This window comes from Acinonyx jubatus, chromosome F2 (assembly GCF_027475565.1).
Source record: "Acinonyx jubatus isolate Ajub_Pintada_27869175 chromosome F2, VMU_Ajub_asm_v1.0, whole genome shotgun sequence".
In the NCBI taxonomy this organism is placed as follows: domain Eukaryota; kingdom Metazoa; phylum Chordata; class Mammalia; order Carnivora; family Felidae; genus Acinonyx; species Acinonyx jubatus.
In genome coordinates this window covers 21379479-21403749 of record NC_069394.1, presented here as the reverse complement: position 1 = coordinate 21403749, position 24271 = coordinate 21379479, and the positions used below count along the sequence as shown (strand labels likewise).

Here is a 24271-nt window from a genome sequence, read left to right as displayed (position 1 = left end):
AATGATTGGAACATAATTCTGTAATGGGATTTTCTTCTAAGCAACACTAGAAATAAGTTTATGAGCTATATGGGAGTCCAGGGGGAAAGAACTAAAGTGCACCTTGTTTATTCAGAATAACAGGGGGACCCAATAATGTTCTCCTCTATTCTCTCTTGCCTCTTCCCAGTGGAAGGAGGCATTTGATACCAGAAATCTCCGTCTTTTAGAAGGGAGTGAATGGATACATATATATTTTCTGTTTCTATTTGCAGTTTCACAATAATCAGAGACTGAAAGCAGCATTTGCAGGAATACAAGTGTTCTTTTTAACAAGAAGCCCTACACAGCTTCTCCACACACCGAAACATTAACGTGTCAGGAAACGGTATTCACATTTGTTTCTGATTATTTTGTTTGCTGGATTCTTGCTCAAAACAAGGTTTGGCCAAAGAGTGGTAGAAGGATCCCAGTGGTGAGGTGAGGTGTACCCTCAGTTCCTTGTCAGCAATGCTCATGTTCAGGGGGGAGAGTGTCTATATGATTACTTCTCATGAGAAGCTTCTGAAACTCGAGGTTTTCACAAATATAAAGAGCTTGTCTTGTGATTGCTGGTCTGCCATGGACACATTCACTGTTCCTTTGCCTCTAAACCAAAGCCTTCCCTCAGCTCTCAGAGGCCCTGTGTCAACGGTTAAAGGTATGATCTAGCCCACATCCCTGAAGAGCCTTGGGTCACTGTTGTGGGTCGCTATTTCCATCTCACTAATATGCTGGTGGATTGTCTGGATGGTTCCTTGTGTGTACTGGACATTCTTAATTGTACAGTCTTTTCCTGCTACTAACTCCCCCCACCCCCCAATGCCAAAGATGATCAGACCTCTGTGTCTCAAACATAAAGTTTTCTGCTACAACTGTCTACCTGGAGGTCATAATACTTTCTCCCATGCAGCAACATATTAGAGATAGACGTTCAAGTGGATCTGCAAATTCGGAAGTGGAAAACATTTGCACTGGCAAAGTGGAATCATGAACTTGTCTTAAACTTAGGCTCGGTTATTTCTTGACACTGGGTGGAGTGACTTCTTGTGTCTTCCATGAAGTCTGAGCGTCTGTAACTGCTGCGAACCCTGCGTGACTGACGGCAATGATGTTTGTGGGAAGAAGAGTAGCAGCTTTGAAATATTCACAACCAACACAATTTTGATTAAAGAAAGAACTCTGGTTTTTAATAGTTTTGATCATTAAAAAAGTTTAAACCTGCATAGCAATCATTTCAAAAATAATTATTTAATGTTCCATAATTAAACTGTACACAACCTAGTCTTGGGACATAGAAGCCAGTGAGGTGAGTTTGAGCAGTCCTGTGCAGTCCCAGGAGCCAGGAGTCGAGTTTTCATTGGCCTTTTTTTTTCTTTTTTCCTTTTTTTTTTTTTTTTGTCATTCTGTTCATCTAAGATTATTTGGATACTTGGCACAATCTGGCTCCGCTGCTAGCGGATCTGCACTGGGAAGAGAGAGCAGCCTGACCCCGTCCCTTCTCGCTGCCCCTCCCCCACTTGGCCGGATTCCTCAAAGTCGCTCAATGTCTCGGTATTTCTTCCTCAGAATGGAGACCTGGTCTTTAAAGAGGACAGGGTCGAGCCTCATCTGAGAGTGGATCAGCGGCATGTAGCCAAACCAGCTGGCAAACGTGTTCATGCAGCTCTGTCGCTGGGCGAAGTGGTCGGGGTCAGCCCAGCGGGAAGCCCGAGAAGTCTGGGGAAAGGGAGAGAGATGAGGAAGACAATGAGACAGTGCAAGGTGAGCTGGAACACCGCAGAAAACCAAGTCAGGTTCCCGGGCAAGTGACAGAGCTTGGGGTCTGGACGGGCCACCAAACGTCCCACGCGCCTGCAGAAGATGATGACAGCACTAGTCCTGGGTTTCAGCCTCGCCAGAAGGTTTTCCCAAGATACGCGACTTTCCTTGATGTTAAAAACAGGCGAACAGACAAAGCTCCATATTGACTAATTCCCTGGTCTGGAATGATTTACCGGTTGAATTCCAACTACTATGGTCAGTAAACATAAACCTTTGTACTTGCGATCAAATACTATGACTAACAATGTGTTTATGGTTTCAAAGACAGTTTCTAAAACCTTCTGGTTTACTTGGTTGATTCTGGGTAAGTAGGAAAGATGCCTACCATCTCTTTAGCTCTCTGTGTTTCCCCTAAGGTTGCTTAAATATTTTTAGATCATGTGGATAACACTGATTTAAAAGAAAGCCTTAAATGGCTTAAGCACTGAAATTTAAACAAGCATAATATCTCTGAAACCATGTTTTTATGAAACAAAGAAAAAGGGAACTACCAGATTATGGGGGAAAAACACAAACACATTTATCAATAGGCAACTGTACAATGATGTATATGCACGTGTGTGTGTTTTTATTCTCATGTACTGTTAGAGAATACTTTCCTAGGAAGGTACGTTTTACTGTGAGAATCACTCAGAGTACTTAAAAACCTAAGTGTCAACGTGCTTGAAAGGAACCATTGAGGGTAAACACGAATGTCAAGTTACCTCTGAGCAGCAGAATAACAAACAAAACACTACTTGTAAAGTGTTTCCATGAAGCTCATTTGAGCCTCATAACAACAACCTGGTCAAGTTATCTACCCAGGTAATAACATCCCCCCCCTGCATAGATGAGGAAGCTGGTTTAGGGAAATTACATTTACTTGTTCAAGGCTAGAAAGGGGCAGATCTCGAGTTCCATCCTCTACCATTTATGGTAGGAGAACTCTACTTGGTAAGTCAGAGAAAGTTTCTAATTAAGCTGACCAGTTGAGTTCATAGCAGAGCAGACTGTCCCAAAGGCCAGACTCCCTACCCCCAGACATTTGCTCACATATGCAAATGCATGCAAATGAAACTACTGTCAAGAGCTTGCTTAGTCTCTCTTACAAATGAAAAAAAAAAAAAAAAGAATCCAGTTGAGTCATTCAAGTATCATTTTTGCCTCTAGATTTCAACATTTATTTTTTGGTCAACCAACACCTTAGAGAAGATCCATTTCCTGTGTAATAAAAACAATCATACCACATGATATCCATTTACTTCACCAGTCATACATTCAACAAACTAATGTGCATGATAGGAAGCAGGGGCACGTATAGTACATATTAACTAGATACATCAAGTTATACCTAAGGCTGAATTTAGATGTGTCCCCAAATATGTGCAAAATCACTTGAAATACTGGTTTGGTAGAACTGGCAAGTCTATGAAAAGAACATAAAACCAATGCCTAAGAAAACATGTGTTATTAGAGTTCCACCCCTAATTAGTGTATAACCTCAGGGAAGTTCACTGAACTCTCTGAGCAAACAGTGTTAAAGGAATGTTGTATCCCTAAGTGACATAGATGAAAATGGCTAGGCACACAGTAGCCACTCAATACATCTTGCTTGCATTTGAATACTCTGTCAGCCTTCAAGATGAAAAATTCTTGCAAATCCTCTTGCTTGTTCTTTTAGTAGTTAGAGGGAAACAAAATTTTCCACTAGACTCTTTGCTCATTAAGGACAGCAGCTCTGTCACAACCAGTATCTAAAACAGTGTCCGATACTCTACACATTCATAAATACTGAATTATGAAATTTTATATACTTAAAATCCTGCACGTTTTTTGTTCTTACTAAATTCAGTGAATGAAAAATCATCAATTGTGTTAATATGAGCCCTGGCTAAGTGTTCCTTTGCAAAAAACTAGATCTATATACGATTTTCAATAACGACTGGAACAGGTACATGGGAAGCTCCAAACAAGTGAACTGATAGAACCCTCAAAAGTACATCTTTCCAGGTTGACTCAAATACTGTTGGATTCTCGATTTAACTTGGGTGGATCTAAATGGTCTAAAGGTTTTTGGCTTCTTGTTGGTACTGGGCTCTGTCCAGGACGAATAAAGGTGGATGAACTACAGCATATCTAAATCATCCTGCTATGGAACCTAGAAGTGTAAAATAATGAGCAGTGGAAGGAACAGAGCCTGGGATTCAACTCCCAGTTCTGTAGGTGACTTGTGGCACTATATTTAAAGTCTCTGGATCCTAATTTCTTTACTTGTAAAAAGAGAAAGTTGAATTATATTTCCTTGCAAGTATCTTAAACTTACTACTACTACTTACTACTAACCTTACATGACTCAACAATATTTTACTTTCATAAAAGTTTTCATACATGTCACCCCAACCCCGTGACTTTTACTATTTCCATTTTAAGAATGAACCAACTGAGTTTCAGAAGGTAGCTGACTTGTGTATAGCCTATAGATGTTAGTTCTAGGTGAAAATCAAGGCTTATGACTCCTGGTCTGTCACTGTGATGCTCACCCAACTCAAGAGCACTTACCAGAAGGCTCTGTTGAAGACAGTATTATTAGCTATTCATTACATAAAGCACCTACAATAAACTTACATAAATTCTTGTAGGTCTTTAACTCTGGATAAGATACATCTTTCTCATGGCACTTTGTAGGTCATGTAAGAGCTTTTATGTTCTTGATAGAAAGATACCCTTGACTTAGGTCTTCCTATTCATCCATGTGCCAACCATATACTCCCTTAAAGCTTTTAGGTGTGTGTGTGTGTGTGTGTGTGTGTGTGTGTGTGTGTGTACGTATGTATGTATAAACACACACATATATTTCTTCATCATGCTTCCTAGAAGAACAGTGAGTCCTTATTACCTTAGGCTGAACCACCAGAGAGCAAAGCAGAGGAGGAGAGTTCTATTCTTACCTGCCCCATCATTGTCTCCTTATACTGCTTCTTCTGGGTGACTTTGATTGGAGGCAATTTTGTCACAGCAGACACCAGGAAATTCATGAGAATGTCCTCACAGTTGGCCAGTTGGTCCACCATGTTCTTCAGGCTGGCTGGCAGGTAATGGGTGTACAGGTAGTGATAATATCTGTAAAAACCAGACAGGTTTCATAGGTGGCCATCATTATATAATGACAAGTGGTCTTCTTTGACAGGAAACCTATACTTACTCTTTGAATCCCTAAACGGATCACAGATGATGACAATAGCTATCACTATATGGTACTTACTATATGCCACATAATGTTCTAAAATGCTTTACAAGAAAGGCCTTGTGTAACCCTCCTAAGGAGCCTACGATACAGGTACCGTCATTACCCGTGCTTCACAGATAAGGAAATAACATGCAGATATGCTTGCCCAGTGTGACTTTAATATCAGGGTGATTGGTTAGAAGGTGAATATTCAGATGGTAAGAGAAGTTATTCACACATTATCTACCTATCCTTAAAAACTGCTGTATAATTTTAATTATTGGCTTAATCAAAACTGTATTCAACTATCCTAAGGCTCTGAGTCCAACAATATTCCATTTTTGTGGCCTATAAACCATACATTTTTACACTGTTAGATCAAAACCCTAATTAATCTGGTGGTCAATCATTATGGAAAACCCAAAATTAAGTTGAATTATTTCTCCCTCTACTATTTTTTCTACTATTAAGAGAGATATAATAGCATATATTTATAGGAAAAATCATTTGAATGAATCGGATTCATTGAGTGGTAGGGACAGGAAGAAAGGGAACAATGAACTTTCAAGGGGTAGAGTCTTAAGGGGCACCTGGGTGGCTCAGTTGATTAAGCATCCGATTCTTGATTTTGGCTCAGGTCATGATCTCACAGTTTGTGAGTTTGAGCTCCGTGTTAGGCTCTGCGTTGACAGCATGGAGCCTGCTTGGGATTCTTTCTCTCTCTCTCTCTCTCTCTCTCTCTCTCTGTCCCTCCCTTGCTCGCTCTCTTTCAAAATAAATAAACATTAAAAAAAAAGAGGTAAGGTCTTAAGATCAAGATTCAGTCAACCTAAATGCTTCTACCTTGTGCACTTGTAACTCTGTCCCTGAGATGGCAAGACTCTCTATTCTTTACTAAAGAAGACTAGGTTAAGATTAGTGTGTTCACCTTACTAAGGCAGAAGAATGGGGAATTTATTAATGACTGAGTCACTAACATTAGCCACCTACACTCACTAATTTGGTAGTCTTACCCAAGTCCCCTGGCTTTAAAGACCAAATATATTTAAACAACTCCCATATGTGTATCTCTATCCTTGCCCTTTTTCCAACATACCTTTTTGGAGGTCTTAGCATGCACAAGACTGAACTCCTGTATTTTCCCTAATACCTAATTCAGCTATATGAGCTTTTTCCATCTTTTAATGACTCCTATCCGTCCAGTTCCTTACGTCAAAAAAACTTAGTCATCAGACTGGAGCATCTTCAAAATATGCCCATAATCTGATCCCTATTTACTACCTCCAGTGCTCACTTACAGGTCCCAGGCTCTATCATCTCTTGCCTAGATGTCAATCACCTCCTAATAGGTCACCCTGCTTCTACCCTGTCCCCTGTATCATCTGTTCTCATCACAGCACCCAGAGTGGATACCTAAAAAAGATGTCTCTACTCTGTTCTAACCCTTGCACTGGCTCCCATGCCTCTCTCCCCTGCTTTCCACTCACTCCACTCTTGGCACATTCGTCTTCCTGATATTCTGGCTCAGGGCACTCGCTTAGTTCAGCTGTTCCCTACACCAGAGCACTCTTCCTACAAATATCCTCTTGGATGATTTCTTCTCAAGGCTCTGCTCCGATCTCACCTGTTCAATAAGGATCACCGGCCACCTTCGAACCTCCCCTCTACCTTCAGCACTCATGATCCTTGACCTGTTTGACTTTGCCTTTTTGCTATATAACTCACCCCCTTAACCTACTGTAAAATTATTATGAATATTGTGTCCTCCCCTTGTTAAAAGAGAAAGCCTACTTAGGCAGGAATTTCTTTTCCTTTTTTTTCTTTCTTTTTAATTTTACTCAAAGGTAAACCCCAAGCACTCAGAATGGGGAGTGCATAATTATTTACTTTTGTAGTTGTTATTCAAAATGTTCAGTTACTCAATGTACATGAGTATGTCCTCCAACTTCAGACAAATTGAAGATGTTACTCTACCGTTATTTCTGGAAATGCAGTAAGCCAACGGGTTTTACTGGTTTCAAAGACACATGCTGGCCACATTGACAGAACTTAAACAGTGATGCAAACTAATTTTTGTTAATACTGTTAACAAGATCTGGCCCAAGTTCCGATTTATGCAACAGCCAGAAGCTAATCTACAGGAGTTACGTAAAAATCTATATGAGAGATGTCTAAATTCCTCACTTGTGGTAAATAGCAGCTCCTGTCAAAACCATGGAGTAGTCGTTTGTCCACTTGGACGTGTACCCCCACCGTTCCTTAGAGTTATCCCAGAAATGGCTGCGCGCAGGGTACCCCACAATCCTCTCGGGGAAGCTCTGCCACACTGTGAAGGCAAAATCCACCTGCAGGCAGAACACAAGCCAAACAAGCAATCAACAGCGTCAACAAATGTCAACAAAACATTACCTTCCCCCTGCTAATTCATAATGCGAAATCCCAGGACTGTTGCGCAACATTAATTCCATGTATTCATCAGCAAATTAAACTGACTGCTTGACATTTTGCCCCATAATTATGCACATTTTAATGTTTTCTGTTGAAGAAACTTCAGATGAGTGTAGAAATGAAAGAAGAAAAGAAATTGCTGATAGGTCCTTCAGAATCCAGTTTGTTCAAGAAAAAACACAAGTCAAAACAGTTGCTTTCTCCCCTCCTTCCTCTAGGGTGCACGTGACCACTGATTCACACGAGGCACAAATGTGTCTGTTTTATAAACGGGAGATTTCCTGTATACATCCAGAGTATGAATATAGAGCACGCAACATGACCAGCATACGGCAAAGCCAAAGTGACTAGAATCAAAGCATCCTCTTAAGAGCAAGAGAAAAGATGCTTAAAAACCACACAAGTTCTACCAGAAATTCAGAGCAGATATCATAAAGAAATGTAAGTCTGACCTCTCAGCTTTGAAGATGCTCAGTAAAAAGGAAATCTAGAAGAAGCAGCCACAATGAAAAGTCACTAAGGGTAAGTGGGGAAAAGCTCCAAGTGAAGCCACATGGTTATTTTATTATTATTATTTTTTGCCACATGATTATTTTAAAGGAAACGCAGGTAAATGACTTTCCAGTGCTTATACTAACCCAAAGCAGGTACTTCTCTAAACATGCTGGAAACTGACATTTATAATTAGCAAATAATCTGTTTTCAAATGTGTGAGCTAATTTCTGACTTGCTATGATTGTTTGATGAATGAAAAATAAATAAAAAATAAAAACAGTAACAGCAAGCTATCAGCTAATGCTCATAATCATGTAATGTTTTGGTGCGAGGTACTTACACATTTTAACTCATTTAACCCACATAATAACCCCGTGAAGTGGGTAATTTTATAGTCTCCAATTTACAGAGAGGGAAGCTAAGGTATATGAAGTTCACGTAATTCTCCTGAGCTAGTAAGAGGCAGAGCCAAGATTTCAATCCAGCCATCTGGTTTCAGACTTGGTATGTACTGTTACCATTAGCCTCCTTTTTACCTCTGTTGCTACAGTACTGAGAGCAATTTAACTCTTTATACAGGTCCCACATTCACCCCATGACCTGTCTCCAATCTCTTCTCAATAAGCCACGCAAATGGAAATTCCATTTATTCTACAAGTTTTTCCAGTTGCTACGCTGGGATGGTGGTTGGGAACTGAGTGATGGCAGCAAGGCCGGTTCCTACCCCCCCAGAGGTTGAAAAGCGTAGCCAATAACTACTCACAACAGCCAGCAGCGAAAACGACCCAGTTCTATCAACTGATGAATACATAAACCAACCATGGTATCTCCATCCAATGGAATATTATTCAGCTATAAAAAAGAATGAAGTACTTAGAACATGGCTGAGCCTTGAAAACAGTATGCTGAGTGAAAGAAGCCACACACAAAAGGCCACATATGGTATGACATGCCCAGAATAAGGGAATCCATAGAGACAAAACCAGATCGGCGGTTCCAAAAGCTACGGAGTGACTGATTAATGGATATGGAGCCTTTTTTGGGGTGATGAAGATGTTTCTGAATGACACAGAACTGATGACTGTCCAGCATTGTGAATGTAGTAAATGCCACTCAATTACTCACTTTACAATGGTTAATTTCATGGTTATGTTGTGAATTTTACGTCAAATAAAGAGCACAGAAAATAAGCCTAGATCAGTATTTCCCAAGCATTCACCACATGCATAACATCATTCTCTTTTCTGCCACACTCCCACACCACACAATCACGTATTTAATATTTTTCTTTAAATTGCCTATGTTTGTTTTTTTCCTTTTCTTACTTAGCCTCATCCTATGTAAACATGTCAGAGAAATCCTAGGTTTCACTGCTGGCTATATTGTTTTCTAGCAAACAGTAAATACAATTGTTGAAATGAGATATGCTTGCCATGAACCACGCAAAACTACTGTGCACAAACCATCCTCTAAGAAACACTGGCCTGAATCATCTGTGAGGGTCCTTCTATCTCTGAATTCACTGGGGGCCAGAAGTCACTATTTTTGTGAACAGCCATAAATTCAAAATTTTCTGAATATCTAGTTTCCCTAACTCAAGATAAGAAAGGCTTTAAGAACGTAGCTTGTTCCCCCAAATGCAAACATCCGGGTGGGGGGGGGGGGGTGGTGGAAAGCAGCCAGGCGTTGGAAAATACATTAAGAAAGCTTGTTGGGGGCAGGGTATCTCGGAGCCAGCAGCAGGGGAGTGGACCGTATCTGCCAGAAGATTGAAATCGGTTGTGATAACCTGCACACCGTCACTGGCGCTCGATACTAATGGCGCCAACTGATGGGCCCGTATATTATGCAGCCCGGCGTCAAAGAATCAGCCTGGCTGTCAGCGCTCTTTGGGGTTTTCCATTATTCTTTGAAAAGGAAACACACGCACTGGCAACTGCTATAGAACCCGATGGGGTTTTTTTCATCACATGAATTTCTTACTATCTCAAAGCCGTTTCAAGTCATTTCAAAGGAACTGGAAAGTAAATTCAGATAAAACTACGATTCTTGTGATAGTTCTGCTTTCACGAAGATCATTAACACATCAAAGGAGGCAAAGGTCAGCTTAGGGCCTTTTCTCTTAAAAACCAACATCTGTTTCCTTTTGAGAATTTATAGCAACCCAGATAAGTGTAAATAACTGTAAACCAACTATATCTAATACCCTTTACAGAATGCTGTTTAAAAATCTATCCTTAATACTACAGAGAGGCATTTAAACAACCAAAGAATCCTCAGAGAGGGAATAAAATGAACCGACATCCATTCACTTAAAAAGTGGGAAGAGAGAAGTCCTTGTCCTTGGCCGTTTTAGGTCACACAAGCACTTCGCGGTCAGCAGGCAAAAGTAAACCAGACCCCTGGCCAACGACGCTGACACCGCTCCCCCCCGCTCCCCCCAACGCTGACTTCTCATTACTTCACACAGGACTCGTGTCCCTCCCAGCATGCCCTGGGCGGCTGGAATTGCCAGTCTTTGAAAAGATGTTCACCAGCCCATGGAGACGTCAAAGAAGCTGCAAGATACCTGCCCGTGGGACAGATAAAAACACCTGTAGAGTGGGACTAAGTGCCTTCTGCCCAGGGGAAGATGTAACGCTCATCAGTATTTGAGGCCATGGGATAATGATTTAAATAGACGCCGCAGATGTCTCGACCACACATTCTACCAGGCCAGCGTGCTGCTTTTCCCCGCGTCTGCTCTCCGACGTCCCCTCCCTGCTCTTCTGGCCATGCTCTGTGGCCGGGCAGGATGGAACCCTACGGATGGCACAACCTGGTCTCCCTTGCAGGCTGCTGGCCGACTGAGTTGGGTCAATGGCAGTCACCAGGAGGAACATGGAGGTGGGACAGAGAGGGAGAAAGAGAGAGGTCCGGGTGTTTCTTCCCGGCTCCCTCCTAGGTTTGGCATCAGAGTTTTGGCAGTTACCATACCCCGCCGCCATCTACCCTATCCCACAGCCACGTGCCACATCCCGCTGCTGTCGTCCATACCCCTCCACCATCTTCCCTATCCCACCGCCATCTTCCCTATCCCGCCGTTATCTGCCCTATCTCGCCCCCATCTGCCATATTCCGCTGTTGTCACAGCTCCTGGAGAGCAGTCTCCTCTCAAAGACGATGAAACACGATTTCCTCCTCTCCCTTCTTCACCCCTGGGGGTGGGGGCTGCTTGTGGTTCTTGTCGCTCTCCAGGTACCCCGGTGCCTACAAGCCCGCCCACCTAAGTCATCCTAAAGCCCTTCACTGAAATCACTAGACTTGAATTCTGTTTGCTGCCACCACTGTGATGGCTAGAGGCAGGAGCTGGGTCATCAAGGTACCCGGCGTGGAGACCAGAACAAGGAAATCCCCCAATAAATACTTGTTGAATGAATGTGCTCCTGGGATGCTGGCTTCCCTTGCAGGAAGCAGCAGAAACTTGCAAGCTGGAGTGTCCCACACCCTGTAGTCCACAGCTATCTTTCCCTTTGAACATTAGGCAGAGCTTGTCCCCCCCAAACCCCTTTCTCCTGCAGACTTGCATGTGCCGCAACTGGCTTTGTGCTCAGGCTTTAAACACCTCAGCACACATCTCTCCAATCATTCATTCACTGAGTATTTATAGAGCCTGGGCTGCAGAAAAAGCATTTACCAAGGTGAGTGAGGCCCAGGGCATTTCATCCTGGGGTTATTTAGGCAGCTCTTGCACATAACTTCTGTTCAACTCCATTTGATGGAAATTGGAAGCATCCACCGAATTTCAAGAAACAGGCCGTGGGACTGTTGGCCTAGGTTAACACCAAGCGCTGGCTGCGCAGGCAGCAGGCCATTAGAATCGGTCCAGCGTCCAGGAGAGTGCATGCTGGTAAGTGTCGATGTTTAAATTGGAAAGAAAATGATTATGAATAAGAGGGAGGAAAAAAGGTAGAGGTATAAGTAGCTCAGTCTCTGTGCTTTTTAGCAGCCACCATTAATAATGCATTTCCGATATATGACATTTTTATAGAACTGTCTTTGGTCCCCTCGATGGTTTAAAGTAAGGTTTCTGAGATCAATACTCATTCGGGTTGTAAAAACTGGTTTTCTATCATACCTATCTCTCCTCCTCTCTCTCTCCTCCTCACACGTTCTTTGTGCAATCTTATTTTTGGCACAAATACCTGAACATCTGAAAAAGCAAGGATCTCCGACTCCGTCTTAAGAGTGAAATCGTTTGCTCTTGTGTGGGTGAAGGAAAATGAGCGCTTGAATCCGAGACAGAAGGCCTGCCTTCAGAACCCAGAATAGTTTTCCCTAACAATGGCAACACACACGCACACAGGCATTAGGATAACCGGGGAAGGATGGGCTGTTTGCTCTGGATTGTGTGGTCTCAAGATGATGCTAGCCAGGTTCCCCACCCCCGCCCCCACTACTCCCCTTGGCTCTGCACACGTGCCCACAGCTGTGCTGTTGAAAAACAAAAGGAGGGCAGGCAGGAGGGGAGAGGTGAGGCACAGCCATGCAAATGAGGAGCCAATTAGCAGAGAAAACAAAGGGGGAAAAAATGCCCTCATCAGGGTTCCAGGTGGTGGCAAGGTGGTATCAGGAACCAGGTTGATTAAAACCGACTGTGCAGGAAGTTTTGAAAAAGGTTTTCAAGTTACCGAGGCAAGGGCAAAGGAAACGCTGGCCCCTTGGGGTTTGGGACACCTGCCTGAAGAGCCCACGCCCGCTCCTTACCTCCGTGGTGGAAAGCACAGTGTCCTCATCAAGGCTGAGCACTGCATCTGTGACGATGTTGTCATAGGGCAGGAAACGGCTGCTCATAACCTGGGGTGGGGAGAAAGCAGACAGGAGGAAAGGAATTAAAGAAAAGTAAATTTGGAGACCCGTTTTCAGGAAAATTCCCCCATCCTCACCTTCTAAAAGAATGTTCTACCACCGTGTCATCCTTCAACACTGAATATTTCCACTTCCCATCGGTGGAGAATCATGTACCCTTACTGGGCACCTACTGTGTACAGACATCTTGCTAGTCAAAGGGAGGACAAGGTAAATAAGACATTTTCTCCTGTCTTGGGAAAGTTCACAGTCCGCAGCCATTGAGATGCCGCTGACCAGTCCTAGCCCGATATGGACCATGCCAGGGGTGCAGAGGATGCAGCAGCCAGCCACTTGGAAGTGCAGGTGAAAACCTTAGAGAAGACGGGACATTTAAGTAGGACTTGATGGACAGGAATCCACCGGGTATAAAAAGAAGTGAGGCAGAAACAGCGCTCAGCAGACATAAGGCACAGAGGAAAGAACCAGCACCCTGAGGCCTGGAGAGAGTGGATGGATGGAGCCATGATTCCAAGTGTGGGGCACACACTACTGGAAGGCCATGTCATTTCAGGAGGTGTAGACACACATTTGAAAATTCTACTCTTCACTGATGTTAGCACAGATGAGAAAATATACATACACAGAGATTAGTGGCTATAGCAATAACAGGGAGCAGTAAACTTACTCAAAAATAATTTCACTGAAACGAAAAGTAAGCTGATTTATAGAAAAATATTAAATAAACATAGCACATGTGGTCTATGGATTTAGGCACATTGTGAAGGTACTATATGAATAAAGTTTGGGCAACTCCAGGATAAGGCATGGTGAGGTGTGTGTGTTTTGGTGGGGGGGTGGTGGTGGTGGTGGTGGTGAGGGCTTTGGGGATAAAGGGACCAGCTGGTAAAATTAAGTCTAGAAAGACTTCTCTATGACAGTCATACCTTCGACCTCTGTGCTGAATGTACCACAGGATAACTAACCATGAGAATGATGATGTAAGAATAACTAACATGGTAAAAAACCCATTTACTTTGTGTCAGAAATGTTCCAAGTTCTTTATACACGTCATCGCATTTCATCTTTATAATAACCCCATTGTACAGCTGAGAAAATTAAGGCATAGAAAGGTTAGATGCCTCGCTCAAGATGGACCCACCAGCATTGCATCCCAGATGGTGAGCTTCTACAGAGCACCTCATCCACCATGCTGGACCTGCCTCAGGTTTGACAAGGACCCCAAAAGTGAATTGGGGGCACATAAAGTGATCTCATATTCACCACCTTCCTCTGGAAATTATATTCACAGTTGTGACATCCTCTCTAAATTCACACTTGGAGACTGAGAGAAAAGGCACATTTGCCACCAACTTCCAAGGCACAAAGGGCCAGGGAATGCAGCAGTTGGTCATTGGAGACAGAGGGAGAAGGGAGACCCTGAACCTGGCTACCAAGGGTCTGCTCTCCACAAATCTGAGGCCCCCAACCCCCAAGAAGCTAGCTCATCCATGAACCCACATCTCAGAATCGGCTTCTGTGCCTGTGTAGCTACTGGAGGGCTTCTGACATCAAAGGGTGGGAAGTGCCCACATTTCCCATCTCTGGGAGCTCAAGGGATGGATCTGTAGCATAAATGGCTCCAGGGTCTGCTCCTACACATCTGTCAACTGGGTCAAGTTTTCTTTTTCTTTTTCAGGCTTTCAAAATAAAATAAAATATAAAGTGATCAGCAACCCCATATACACAGTGCTCAGAAATCTCAGCCTGAAGCAATTCTCCTGATACTGTTTACGTGTCCACTGACTAACACAGAAACCACTAGCTGCCAGCTTAGTGATGCCCTGACCTCTCCCTTGTTAAGTCTTTAGGGGGAGAGCTGCAAAGACAAGGCCTATAAATTCAAAAGAGAATTTTGCAGCCAAAGCAGCAAACACATCAACGCTAAACTCAAGGCTAGATATGGAAATGTAAAATGGGGAATAAGGAGACCTATGACTCCTTTCCCATTATGTTCCCAACCACTGGTTTTAAAAGGATCCACTTCCTTTTTCTGAACATGCTTCATCGACAGAGGTTAAGAGCCCATAATCTAGCCACTTCAAATTCTAGTGTAGAAACTAGATGCTCTCTTTCAAATACCTTGCCTCAGCTACATTCCAAAAGTTGAATGCTTTAGCATGAAAGGAACTGGTGTACTTACAAAGTCAATCCTGAGTGAACTGGCTTTTCCTTGTTAGTTCGTGTAAGAAACAGTTAGCTACCATATACCAGCCCAACCTCTTCTAGGATTAACAAAAATGACTACCAAGAGTCAAGGAGTTTATTATCTAATGGGCAAGATAAGAAATATCCATAAGCAATTATAGAAAGAACAATAAGAGTTAACGTTTACCGAACACTGACCACGTGCACACATACTTCTAAGCGCGTTTACAAGTACAGTGTTGTACCATTTGATCTTTTAGCTACCCTGTTAGGTATTATGATTGCTTCCACTTACTGAAGGAGGAATTGAGGCACAGAGAGTTGTAACTCGTCTTACGGTCCATGATACGAACATTACAATACCTCCGCAGAAGAGTAGCTGACATTTATTGTACTCTTGGTGTATAACAGGAACCAGGCTAAGCACCTATAATGCACTATCTCACTGAATCCTCAAAATGGGCCTGAGTCTTAGCCTAGGATAACCGGAATACAGAGCCTTAAGCAATACTTAATTGAGTGCAAATGCTTTACTAGGTGGTGCAATCCCAGAGTAGTGGGAGTGAGAGCAAAGGAATCACATGGCCCACTGGAATCAGTGGCCAAGGTGGAGGCTAGGACTCAACAAATGGCAAGAGGCCACAGATATGGCAGGGAGAATATGAAGTATCTTATAAGCTACATCTGATAAAACCCACTGTCTCATAAATAAAGAAACTGGGACTACTTGCAGGGTAAAAATATAAAATCAACCAAAGACTTAGAGCAAAAGGGAAAGACAAGAATTAGAGGCAGGAAGGCAATTTAGGTAAACGTGGATGATCAAATTTGGTGAGAGGACAAGGTCTGTGGGGGAAAGCAATGAGAGAGAAGACTGGTAAGGCTGGCCAAGAACAGATTACACATGGCCTCAAATGTTAATGTAAAGCACTAGCAAACAGAATCCCTTGAGGCTGCGAGATGATTAAGAAGTTCATCCCGCTCTAGGCAAAATGAATTGGAGAATGGAAGCAAGAGGCCAGCTAGGTGGCACCTGTGGGTCTCTGGTGGAGACACGCAAAGGAAATTAAAATGCAAATGTCTTTTGGAGGACAAATGTGAGGACCAGCAACTATTCTGAAAGGCACAAGTAATCCAGGCTAACCAGCCAAGCAAACCTCATGCATCACCAGCATTGGCAGCCTCATCTGGATACTCATCTTTTATAGAAAGATCACCATTGCCAGGTCCTGAATGCATTTAATCCTAATAGCTACCCTACGAGTATGTGTTATTACTTCTGTTTTATAGATGAGGAAACTGAGGCTCAGAGAAGGAAAATATATTCAGGGTCACAAAGCTCCTAAAGAGTTATTTATTAGGACCCAATCAAAGCTGAGGATATTCAGCGACAGGGACAATTTCATTTATGTATGTATGTATGTATGTATGTATGTATGTATTCATTTATTTATTTATATTTTTGAGAGAGAGAGAGCGCACTCAAGCAGGGGAGGGGCTACATAGAGAGGGAGACAGAGGATCTGAAGTGGGCTCTGCACTGACAGCAGAGAGTCCCCAATGTGGGGTTCCAACTCACGAATCGGAGCCACCCAGGGGCCCCAGGGGCAATTTTAGAGAAAAGAGTCCAGGGCCAGAAGCTCCCCTGGGCAGGAAGAAGTAATCTAGAGCCAATGCCCAAAGCACCCCACAGAGAAACCAAGGCTCCATGGTGGTTCCACACTCAGGGCCACCTTCCCATCCTACCTTGCTTTCTCCTTCAATGACGATGACAGGCACAGCCGTGGCAGGCCAGCGGTGTTTGGCTGGTAGAGGCTTGTCACAATTCCATAGAACTATGATCTGAAAGGGAAAGGGGATTGTTAGATGGCTCGGGAAGGCTGGCTTTATATAGGCCTCCAACCCAGCTGCTTCTCGAGACAGAGGGAGAAGAGACGGAAGCCTTAGCAGGAGGCAGACATCAACCTTGAATTTTAAAGAGGGTCCCCTCCCACACAACCTTCAGAACCTGGTGACCTCAACAACTAGAGAGACAGGGCAGAAAGAGTAACCGAACACAACAAGGAGGTAGGGGAAAGCTGGGGAGAAAAGAAGTAAAGTTCAGGGTTGCTGAATCTTAATATAGTGGTTTCCTAAGTTCTGATGTCTTACTATGAGCAAGATAACAACACTGACCAAATTAAATAAAAACATATAGTGAGCATCTGAATTCTGGCTATGAGCCAGTGCTACTCCACACAATGTGGGAGAGAGAACAGAATTCAAGAAGGAACCAGCCTGGTAAGCTCACGATTTGGATTCTCCAAATCAGCATTGGTTGCTGATTTTATTGACTTTATTATTTCCAATAAATGTGTTCCAAAAGGCATACTTCAACATGATTTAATTCTTTCCTTGTTTGTAAGCCTTCTTATACAACCTCATTTATAAATCAGAAAACCACTGTTAAGAGTATTGGAGTGACACTGATTTGGAAAATTTTATTGTCAAAGATGTAATCTTCTGCTCCCAATTTTATAATTAAGTCATGGTTGCTATGAAAGATGCATCCTGAAACCAGCAAGTCTGTTCCTTCCATTGAAACTTAGTTTTCTGGGTCCTCCCATGGCATTTCTGATGTTACTTTACCACGGTGACATTTAAAAACAAAATAGTGTGCTTACGCATTCTTTAAAGAATGTGTTGGTGTATATATTTAAACGTAACCCCAGCGGAAAATCTCTTTGTAACCCATCCCTTACCTGTGCTAGATTTCACTTCCAAGAACCTCTAAGTTGATGAAAAGGGAGTAACAAGGCATGACAAATGAAAGGGGAGTAGCAGGGCATGACGTTAGACGAGTCCCAGGGAGCAAAGCGGAGGGCAGGTAAAAGCGGGGTCTGGGGGGGGGGGTCTCGGGTCCGCTGAGCTGGAGGAGGCAGGTGCTGCTGGCACCCCCACTCACCTGGGCACAGTACTGGGATTTGGCCGCAGCCACGAGAAGCTTCAACACTGGCTGGGACTGAGAGACCAGGGGGGTCACTGCATGGATGACTGCAGTGAATTTGGAGGGGGGCTTTAAACCTGAAATAGAAAGGGGAGAGGAGCCAATGAAACACTGAAAAACAACACTCAGAAAATCATTCCTCCTCGCTCCATTGCCTCACCCTAAGCTAATGTTCCCTCCTAGCATATTTGTCCTGCACCTCTTATGTCCTGACAGAACAAAAACAAGGTGAAAAGCTGCTAGTTAACTGCTGCCTGAGGCTCCAGGACCTCAGTAATTTACAGCTCAGTGTGTATCTGCAGGTTCTTCCTTTGATAACATTTTCCTCCCCTGGGGATGCATCTTTGATCACCCGTCTGCTCTTTAGGTACCCAAAGTCTTAACACACACCCCACCACTCACCTCCCTCTACTCCAGAAAGAGTCTATGCTAGTCACTTATATCGTAATATGGATTTAAGAAAATGTACTCTCTCTCCTTGGGTATTTGAATAGCTCTTATTCTTAATAAAGTAGTTAAGGGTTTTTTATTGTTTTTTTGTGTGTGGTTTTTTTTTTTGCCTGATTATTACTATTTCAAATTATAACCAGCAAATGGTAAAGGTTAAAAGAACAGCATCCAGAGCCTCACTGTCTAGGTCTGAATCTCTGTGCTACCCCCCAGTGGCGGTGGGATCTTCCCCTCGGTGTTTCCCCTGCTATGAAATGGGGCTCAGGGCCAGAGCATCAAACCTGTGGGGTTATTATCAGAACTGAATTAAAGGAGTGAATGCTTTATAAGCAGGTAGCAGCGGAAACAGCAAATAGTAAGTGCTCAATATTTGTTCATGGCTATCATCTCCATCACCGTCATCATCACTGTCATCATCACCATCATTTGGGAGTGGAAGCTTCTATGCTCCCAAGAAGCTCTTTCTGTGCGGTGCTGACAGAAGCTGAGAGAATAAGTGTGTCACCCAGACCTCTGCCAACTGTTGTGCTCTGAAGCCTTAGGTAGAAAGGTGTCATAAATATGCAAAACAGGCACTGCCACCAAAGCGAAAGAAGTGAGATGGCTTCTCCCTCAAGTGAGTTTTTACGTAAGAACTCACTAAGAAAATGGAGACAGGTTTAAAAGCTTTTTAAGACTTCACTAGTTTAGACCCACAAATTTTGCATTTTGGTAGCTTAAATGCAAACAAGAGTGTGCAGTGACATTCAAGTTCAGCTTTGGTGTTGGTAGAGTAAAGGGAAGAGTCAGACTATATATATTAAAGAATTCAATGGGTGTTTTGTAGAGCAAATTGTATCTTCCAATTGGTACTTTAATAGCATGTTAGAAAGAAGCTAACTTCCCCACTATCTAGATACACAATCAAAATTTTGCCAAGGAAGAATAAATATGATGGAGGGGTTCCTTTTTCACGGTGAGGACAAGTCACTGCTTTAACGTTTTCCTGTACTAGTTTGAGCAGCATCATGTACACACTTCTAATGTGCTTGCTCCCATGAAGATCTCACTAGCTCTACAAGAAGTACGTAGGGATTTTTATCAAATATGGCCTTATTCTAAAAATTACCAAATTCTAAATGTATTACCCAGTGTGGACCATACCCTGGTTTTACTACCAGTCCCCATAACATGTTTGGTTTGGATTAAAGGGTTCTTTGTCACTAGTTGATACTTCGGGCCAGGACTTTCGTTCAGTTTCTTTTTTATCAGTTTCAAATTAAACACCCACAACTCACGGGTGAGATCGTTATGGGGAACATCTGCACAGGGCGGAAAATCTAGAGTCTTTTCCCCACAATATCTTGAAAGATGCTTTACTGTCCCAGAGTTTCTCCAATTTGGAACTGTGAATGAGGGGAAATGTCTAAGATGTTGTTAACACTAGCATAAGTGGGGCTGCAAAAACGTAAATGTCTATGGCAGTAATAGCCGAGCTCTGTCTAGGACCCTGCCCATTCCCTTTTCCTCATTGGGATTAGATTAGAAGCTGCCAGAGAGCAGAGATTGTGTCTCATCTGATTTTTTATTTCTACCACCTAGCATTGCATTAATGGAACATATAAGAGGAGCACAATAAATGTTAAATGGGTGAATAGGTTTTTCTCTTGTCATACATTATTAAATCTTTCTCCATTCCCTTTGTTAATTCCACTTTTCTTTGGTAGGAGAGAGATACGTTGAGATTGCAAATGAAGAAACAAGAAAGAGTTAGGGAGAGCTCTTCTGGTTCCATTTCATATAAGAGGAGACGTAAAATTACAGCAAACCCTTTGTCATGTTCAAAATGATCCATCATTTGGGGAGCCCATGTCTCAAAAGGGAATGACTCCACTAAATGTGAAGTGCTGCTCCGACAAGAAAGGAGTTTTTTCATCTTGCAATGTTCTGCTAGATTTATAATTCTTGATCTCGATACGCCATGTATGACAGGGCCCTAGGAAGCAATGTCCCATGCAGGCTGGTAGGAAGACCCTGCTCTAGAACAGAAAAATCAAGGGACTTTAACCTGGACAACAGCTGGAGGGGTAAACACAAGGTAGCACCCTGAAAGGAACTCACTTACCTAAATTAGCATAGTAGTAAGGAAAGTCTCCCAGATAAGATGAATACTGTGGTAGTACGAACAGTCCTCCAGGATGTTTGTTCCATATTAAACTGTTACGTGATATGTGCTTGAATATTCTGTCCTGAATAATCTAGAAAATAAAAACAGTGTGTGGTGAGGATGAAACCCTGATGGTATTTGATAAGGAGCGTGTTCAGTCCAAATTTGGGGAATGATGACCCTCAAAGTAGCGACTACCCCCAAATTCTTCACAGATAAAAGCGTCTGGGACACAAACAGAGTGACAGAGCAATGGAAGAGAGTGTGAGAGAGAAAGAGATGAATTATGGCTAATCAAATTTCCTAATTAAACTTCAGTTTAACCATAAATTCTACCTTGGCTTTCTATAATAGTAAGTCCATTCTCATTGGAAAGCAGAGTGCATGGAACAGTTGCCTTGATGGTCGAGCCTCCAGCTGTGGTTCTAGATCCTTGCCAGGATCTAGATCTATTCTCGGTCCACACACATATCCATGTGGAGACAGGGTGGGGAGGGTACAGAAGGCATGGCACATTCTAGAAGCTGTTGAAGTTCTGATCTGTTCCTTAAATTTAGGAGGCAGATTTACCTGTCATATTTCATTTTCCTTCCAAAGTCAACTGTAGGACTTTGGCATACTGGTTAGCTGACGTTTTTTACATTTCACCTCAAAAAGCAGTGAGTTAACAATTGCTCCAAACATCCCACATAATAGGACAAGAATCATGGCATATAAAGACTAATAGCCATGCTAGTTCATTAGTTTCTTTGGACTTTGGGACCTCGCAGATCATTAAATTCTACATTTAGAGTCAAACATTCTCCCATCCTGAATCATTTGTCAGATGAATATGATTAGTCCACTTTACAGATTTCTCTCTGTGACTTTCAAACTCTTGTAATTATACCATCCACTCATTAAGATATGATTTGGCAAATAATTAACTTGATACAGGATCTCATGTTTGTAGCAATTTTTTTTTGCACTTAAAAAAAAAAAGAAAAAGCCTACCATGCCTCTCAAGAGATTTAAGACCTAAATCATTATTTTCCAGGTTCCCATTTAATGCAACGTGATTTTAAGTAAAGACCATTTTAACTGGAGCTTTATTATTTGTTAAGGTTATTAACACATTTGTCTCATCCCACATAGTGATAGATAAGTAATAAAGCAAGCTACATTTATTTTTGCAAACCTTATCATGTTTATATTTCTTAATGAGAGAGAAGAAAGGAAGCAAGGAGGTAATTTGAAAGAACTCAAATATCTTAGTTTAGTGATTTCTGTATTTTCTCTTACTCCCAGATCAAAACTGCTAATTTTATATGGCTAGGTAATGGTTTCTAATTTGGTGGAGAGTTTAAGAAGCTAGCTAAAATATGAATGTTTACACTCTGTGGTACAACAGGGGTGTGTTAAAAATGCTGTTGTGTAGGCATTAATTATGAGAAACTTCTTATGGTTGTTAAGGGTTTTTATGTGGCTAACGATTTCACTTTCTATACCATTTATTCAAGTTTTATAATATTATTTATACCTTCCAAATCTACTGTCTATTTTCCCTTTTAGTTTTTCATTTAGATCCTCTTTTTTTGCTTTCCAAATTTATGTGGTCACTTAAATGAATTTGGACATCAAGACACAGAATAAATTGAAAGTAGACAGCATCATAAATCCGACATATATACGAATGACATGGAGCTCAGGATGCCACAAAGTGGTTCACCATTCACTTCGAGTCTTGGGGCAGTATGCTTCTCATTGTCATACTCCTTCTGGTTCAGTATCACAATATTGTTATCATTTCAAATTCAAGGATACAACAAGTTATAGCAATCTTCTGAGATACCAGTAGGCATGTTATACTCTCTTCAAATGAATCTTGATAGGAAGATATTGGTAAAGTTATAAGAGCAACAGGAAATGTTTAATTTAACCTGGGTCAAGCAACTTGCCATCTTTATGTCTCACTTTTCTCATTTGTAGTAAAATAAAATATCATGTAAATTCTAGCAACCTCTCAGAATTTGTTAGGAAGAGCTGCCCAAGTTTTTATACTTAAGACTTGAATTTTTGCCTTAAAAAAAGTCTCATTCCTGAATCCATTTTCTAGGCATAGATTTTTCCATTTGTACATAGTTTTAATATCACAGATATTAGATATTATAGGTGTCTTTCCATATGGTTAATAGTATTCATGGGCTATGTATCCTAAAGGACTAACAATAGTGTAATTTTTTCCATGCAGAGCAATGAATATATTTACGAGTTAAAAATTTCCACATCTAGAATTGATTCACTTTTAAAATGTTTATTTATTTTTAAGAGAGAGAGAGAAGCAGAGAGAGGAGGGGACAGAGAATCCCAAGCAGGCTCTGAGCAGAGCCCAATGTGGGGCTCAAACCCACAGGCCGTGAGATCATGACCTAAGCCAAAATAAAGAGTTGGACTCAACCAACTGAGCCACTCAGGCGCCCCTAAAATTGATTCTTTAGAAGTTTGTCAAAGGGTATAAACACTGTTAAAACAGTTCATATGTACTGACAAATGTTTTCTAAAAGGTTTGTATCAACTTGCCTTCTCAAAAGTCTGAACAAGTATGGATCTCATCTCACCAAACAGAAAAGTCATTCTGTCCCTCTCCTAATGGCCAATTCTCCCTATTGCTACACTGGACAGCTCCTGGGGTCCTTTCAGGGGTCTAGAGCTCAATCTTTATCATTGTGGAAGAAGACACGACATTTAGAAGTTGGGCATTTCTTTGGCTATAAAGAAAATCAACACAAACATACACATAGATACATATACACTCATAATACAAAAGTTCTTCATTATAGACCCAAATGGTACCCTCGATAAGGATAATATTTCTCATTAATAGGAATTCAAAGGGAAGAATGGCAGGCTCCTTATTTTTCTTTTTTTATGTGCCATCTGTCTTCTAAATAATGGACTACTGGTTACAGGTTACAGTCATTCTGTGTGGCCCTGACTTGGTCTTTTGACCAATGCAATATTGCCTCTCACACACAGTGCCACCATATGCCACCTTACTCTGAGCCAAAGCATTCTATTTCCATTATTTCATTGATTTTAATATTTCACTGTACAACAGCATCAGCAATACCACGGTTTGCATGTGCATTGTTAGGTAACTGAAGACAAAAAATTCATAAAACTCCATTAAAAATGTGCTTTCCAAACTACCATTAGCTCTATTCATATATTATTACGATCTAGTGCACTTTTCTTTCACTCACCTTGATTCTGCCTGAGCTCGTATGGTTTAATCATTAGTGCCAGGTCACTGCTGTGCAATATTCTGACAAATAATGGAATCCATGAAGGAGCACTGTCTTTGCAATATTTGATCATTGTCCCATCATCACTTCTCAACTTGCATACACACACAAAAACTGAGCTCCAAAAAGCCCAGCTCTATTAAATAGCTCCTTAATTCCAAGATGCAGAATGAGGAAGTTTCTATCAGACTGGAAATGCTAGCAAACTCCCAAGCATGACAGAGTGCAGTGCAGCGGAATGCACTAACAACTTGACCCTGGCATTGGAGAGAAGACATCCTGTTTTCAATTGTGTCTAAGCATTACCTACAACACTAAGGCTCATAATCTTCAAAGACTGAGTAATCCCCTTCCATGGCCTCATGTATAGCAAGCAAGGA

At 41.9% G+C, this 24271-nt stretch overlaps 1 protein-coding gene across 1 annotated transcript in view; it reads right to left on the bottom strand.

Annotated features, from left to right (window-relative positions):
• Positions 1–1180: 1180 nt before the first annotated feature.
• EXT1 (exostosin glycosyltransferase 1) overlaps positions 1181–24271 on the bottom strand; it is a 285506-nt gene continuing 262415 nt past the window's right edge. Inside the window, exons 5-11 of the mRNA XM_015072857.3 lie at positions 20566–20698; positions 17970–18088; positions 16772–16867; positions 12737–12826; positions 7232–7392; positions 4770–4941; positions 1181–1737 (exon numbers count right to left, since the gene is read on the bottom strand). Of these exons, the coding sequence (XP_014928343.2) occupies positions 1552–1737; positions 4770–4941; positions 7232–7392; positions 12737–12826; positions 16772–16867; positions 17970–18088; positions 20566–20698 (957 nt within the window). The 3' untranslated portion in view covers positions 1181–1551. The remainder of the gene's footprint in view (positions 1738–4769; positions 4942–7231; positions 7393–12736; positions 12827–16771; positions 16868–17969; positions 18089–20565; positions 20699–24271) is intronic.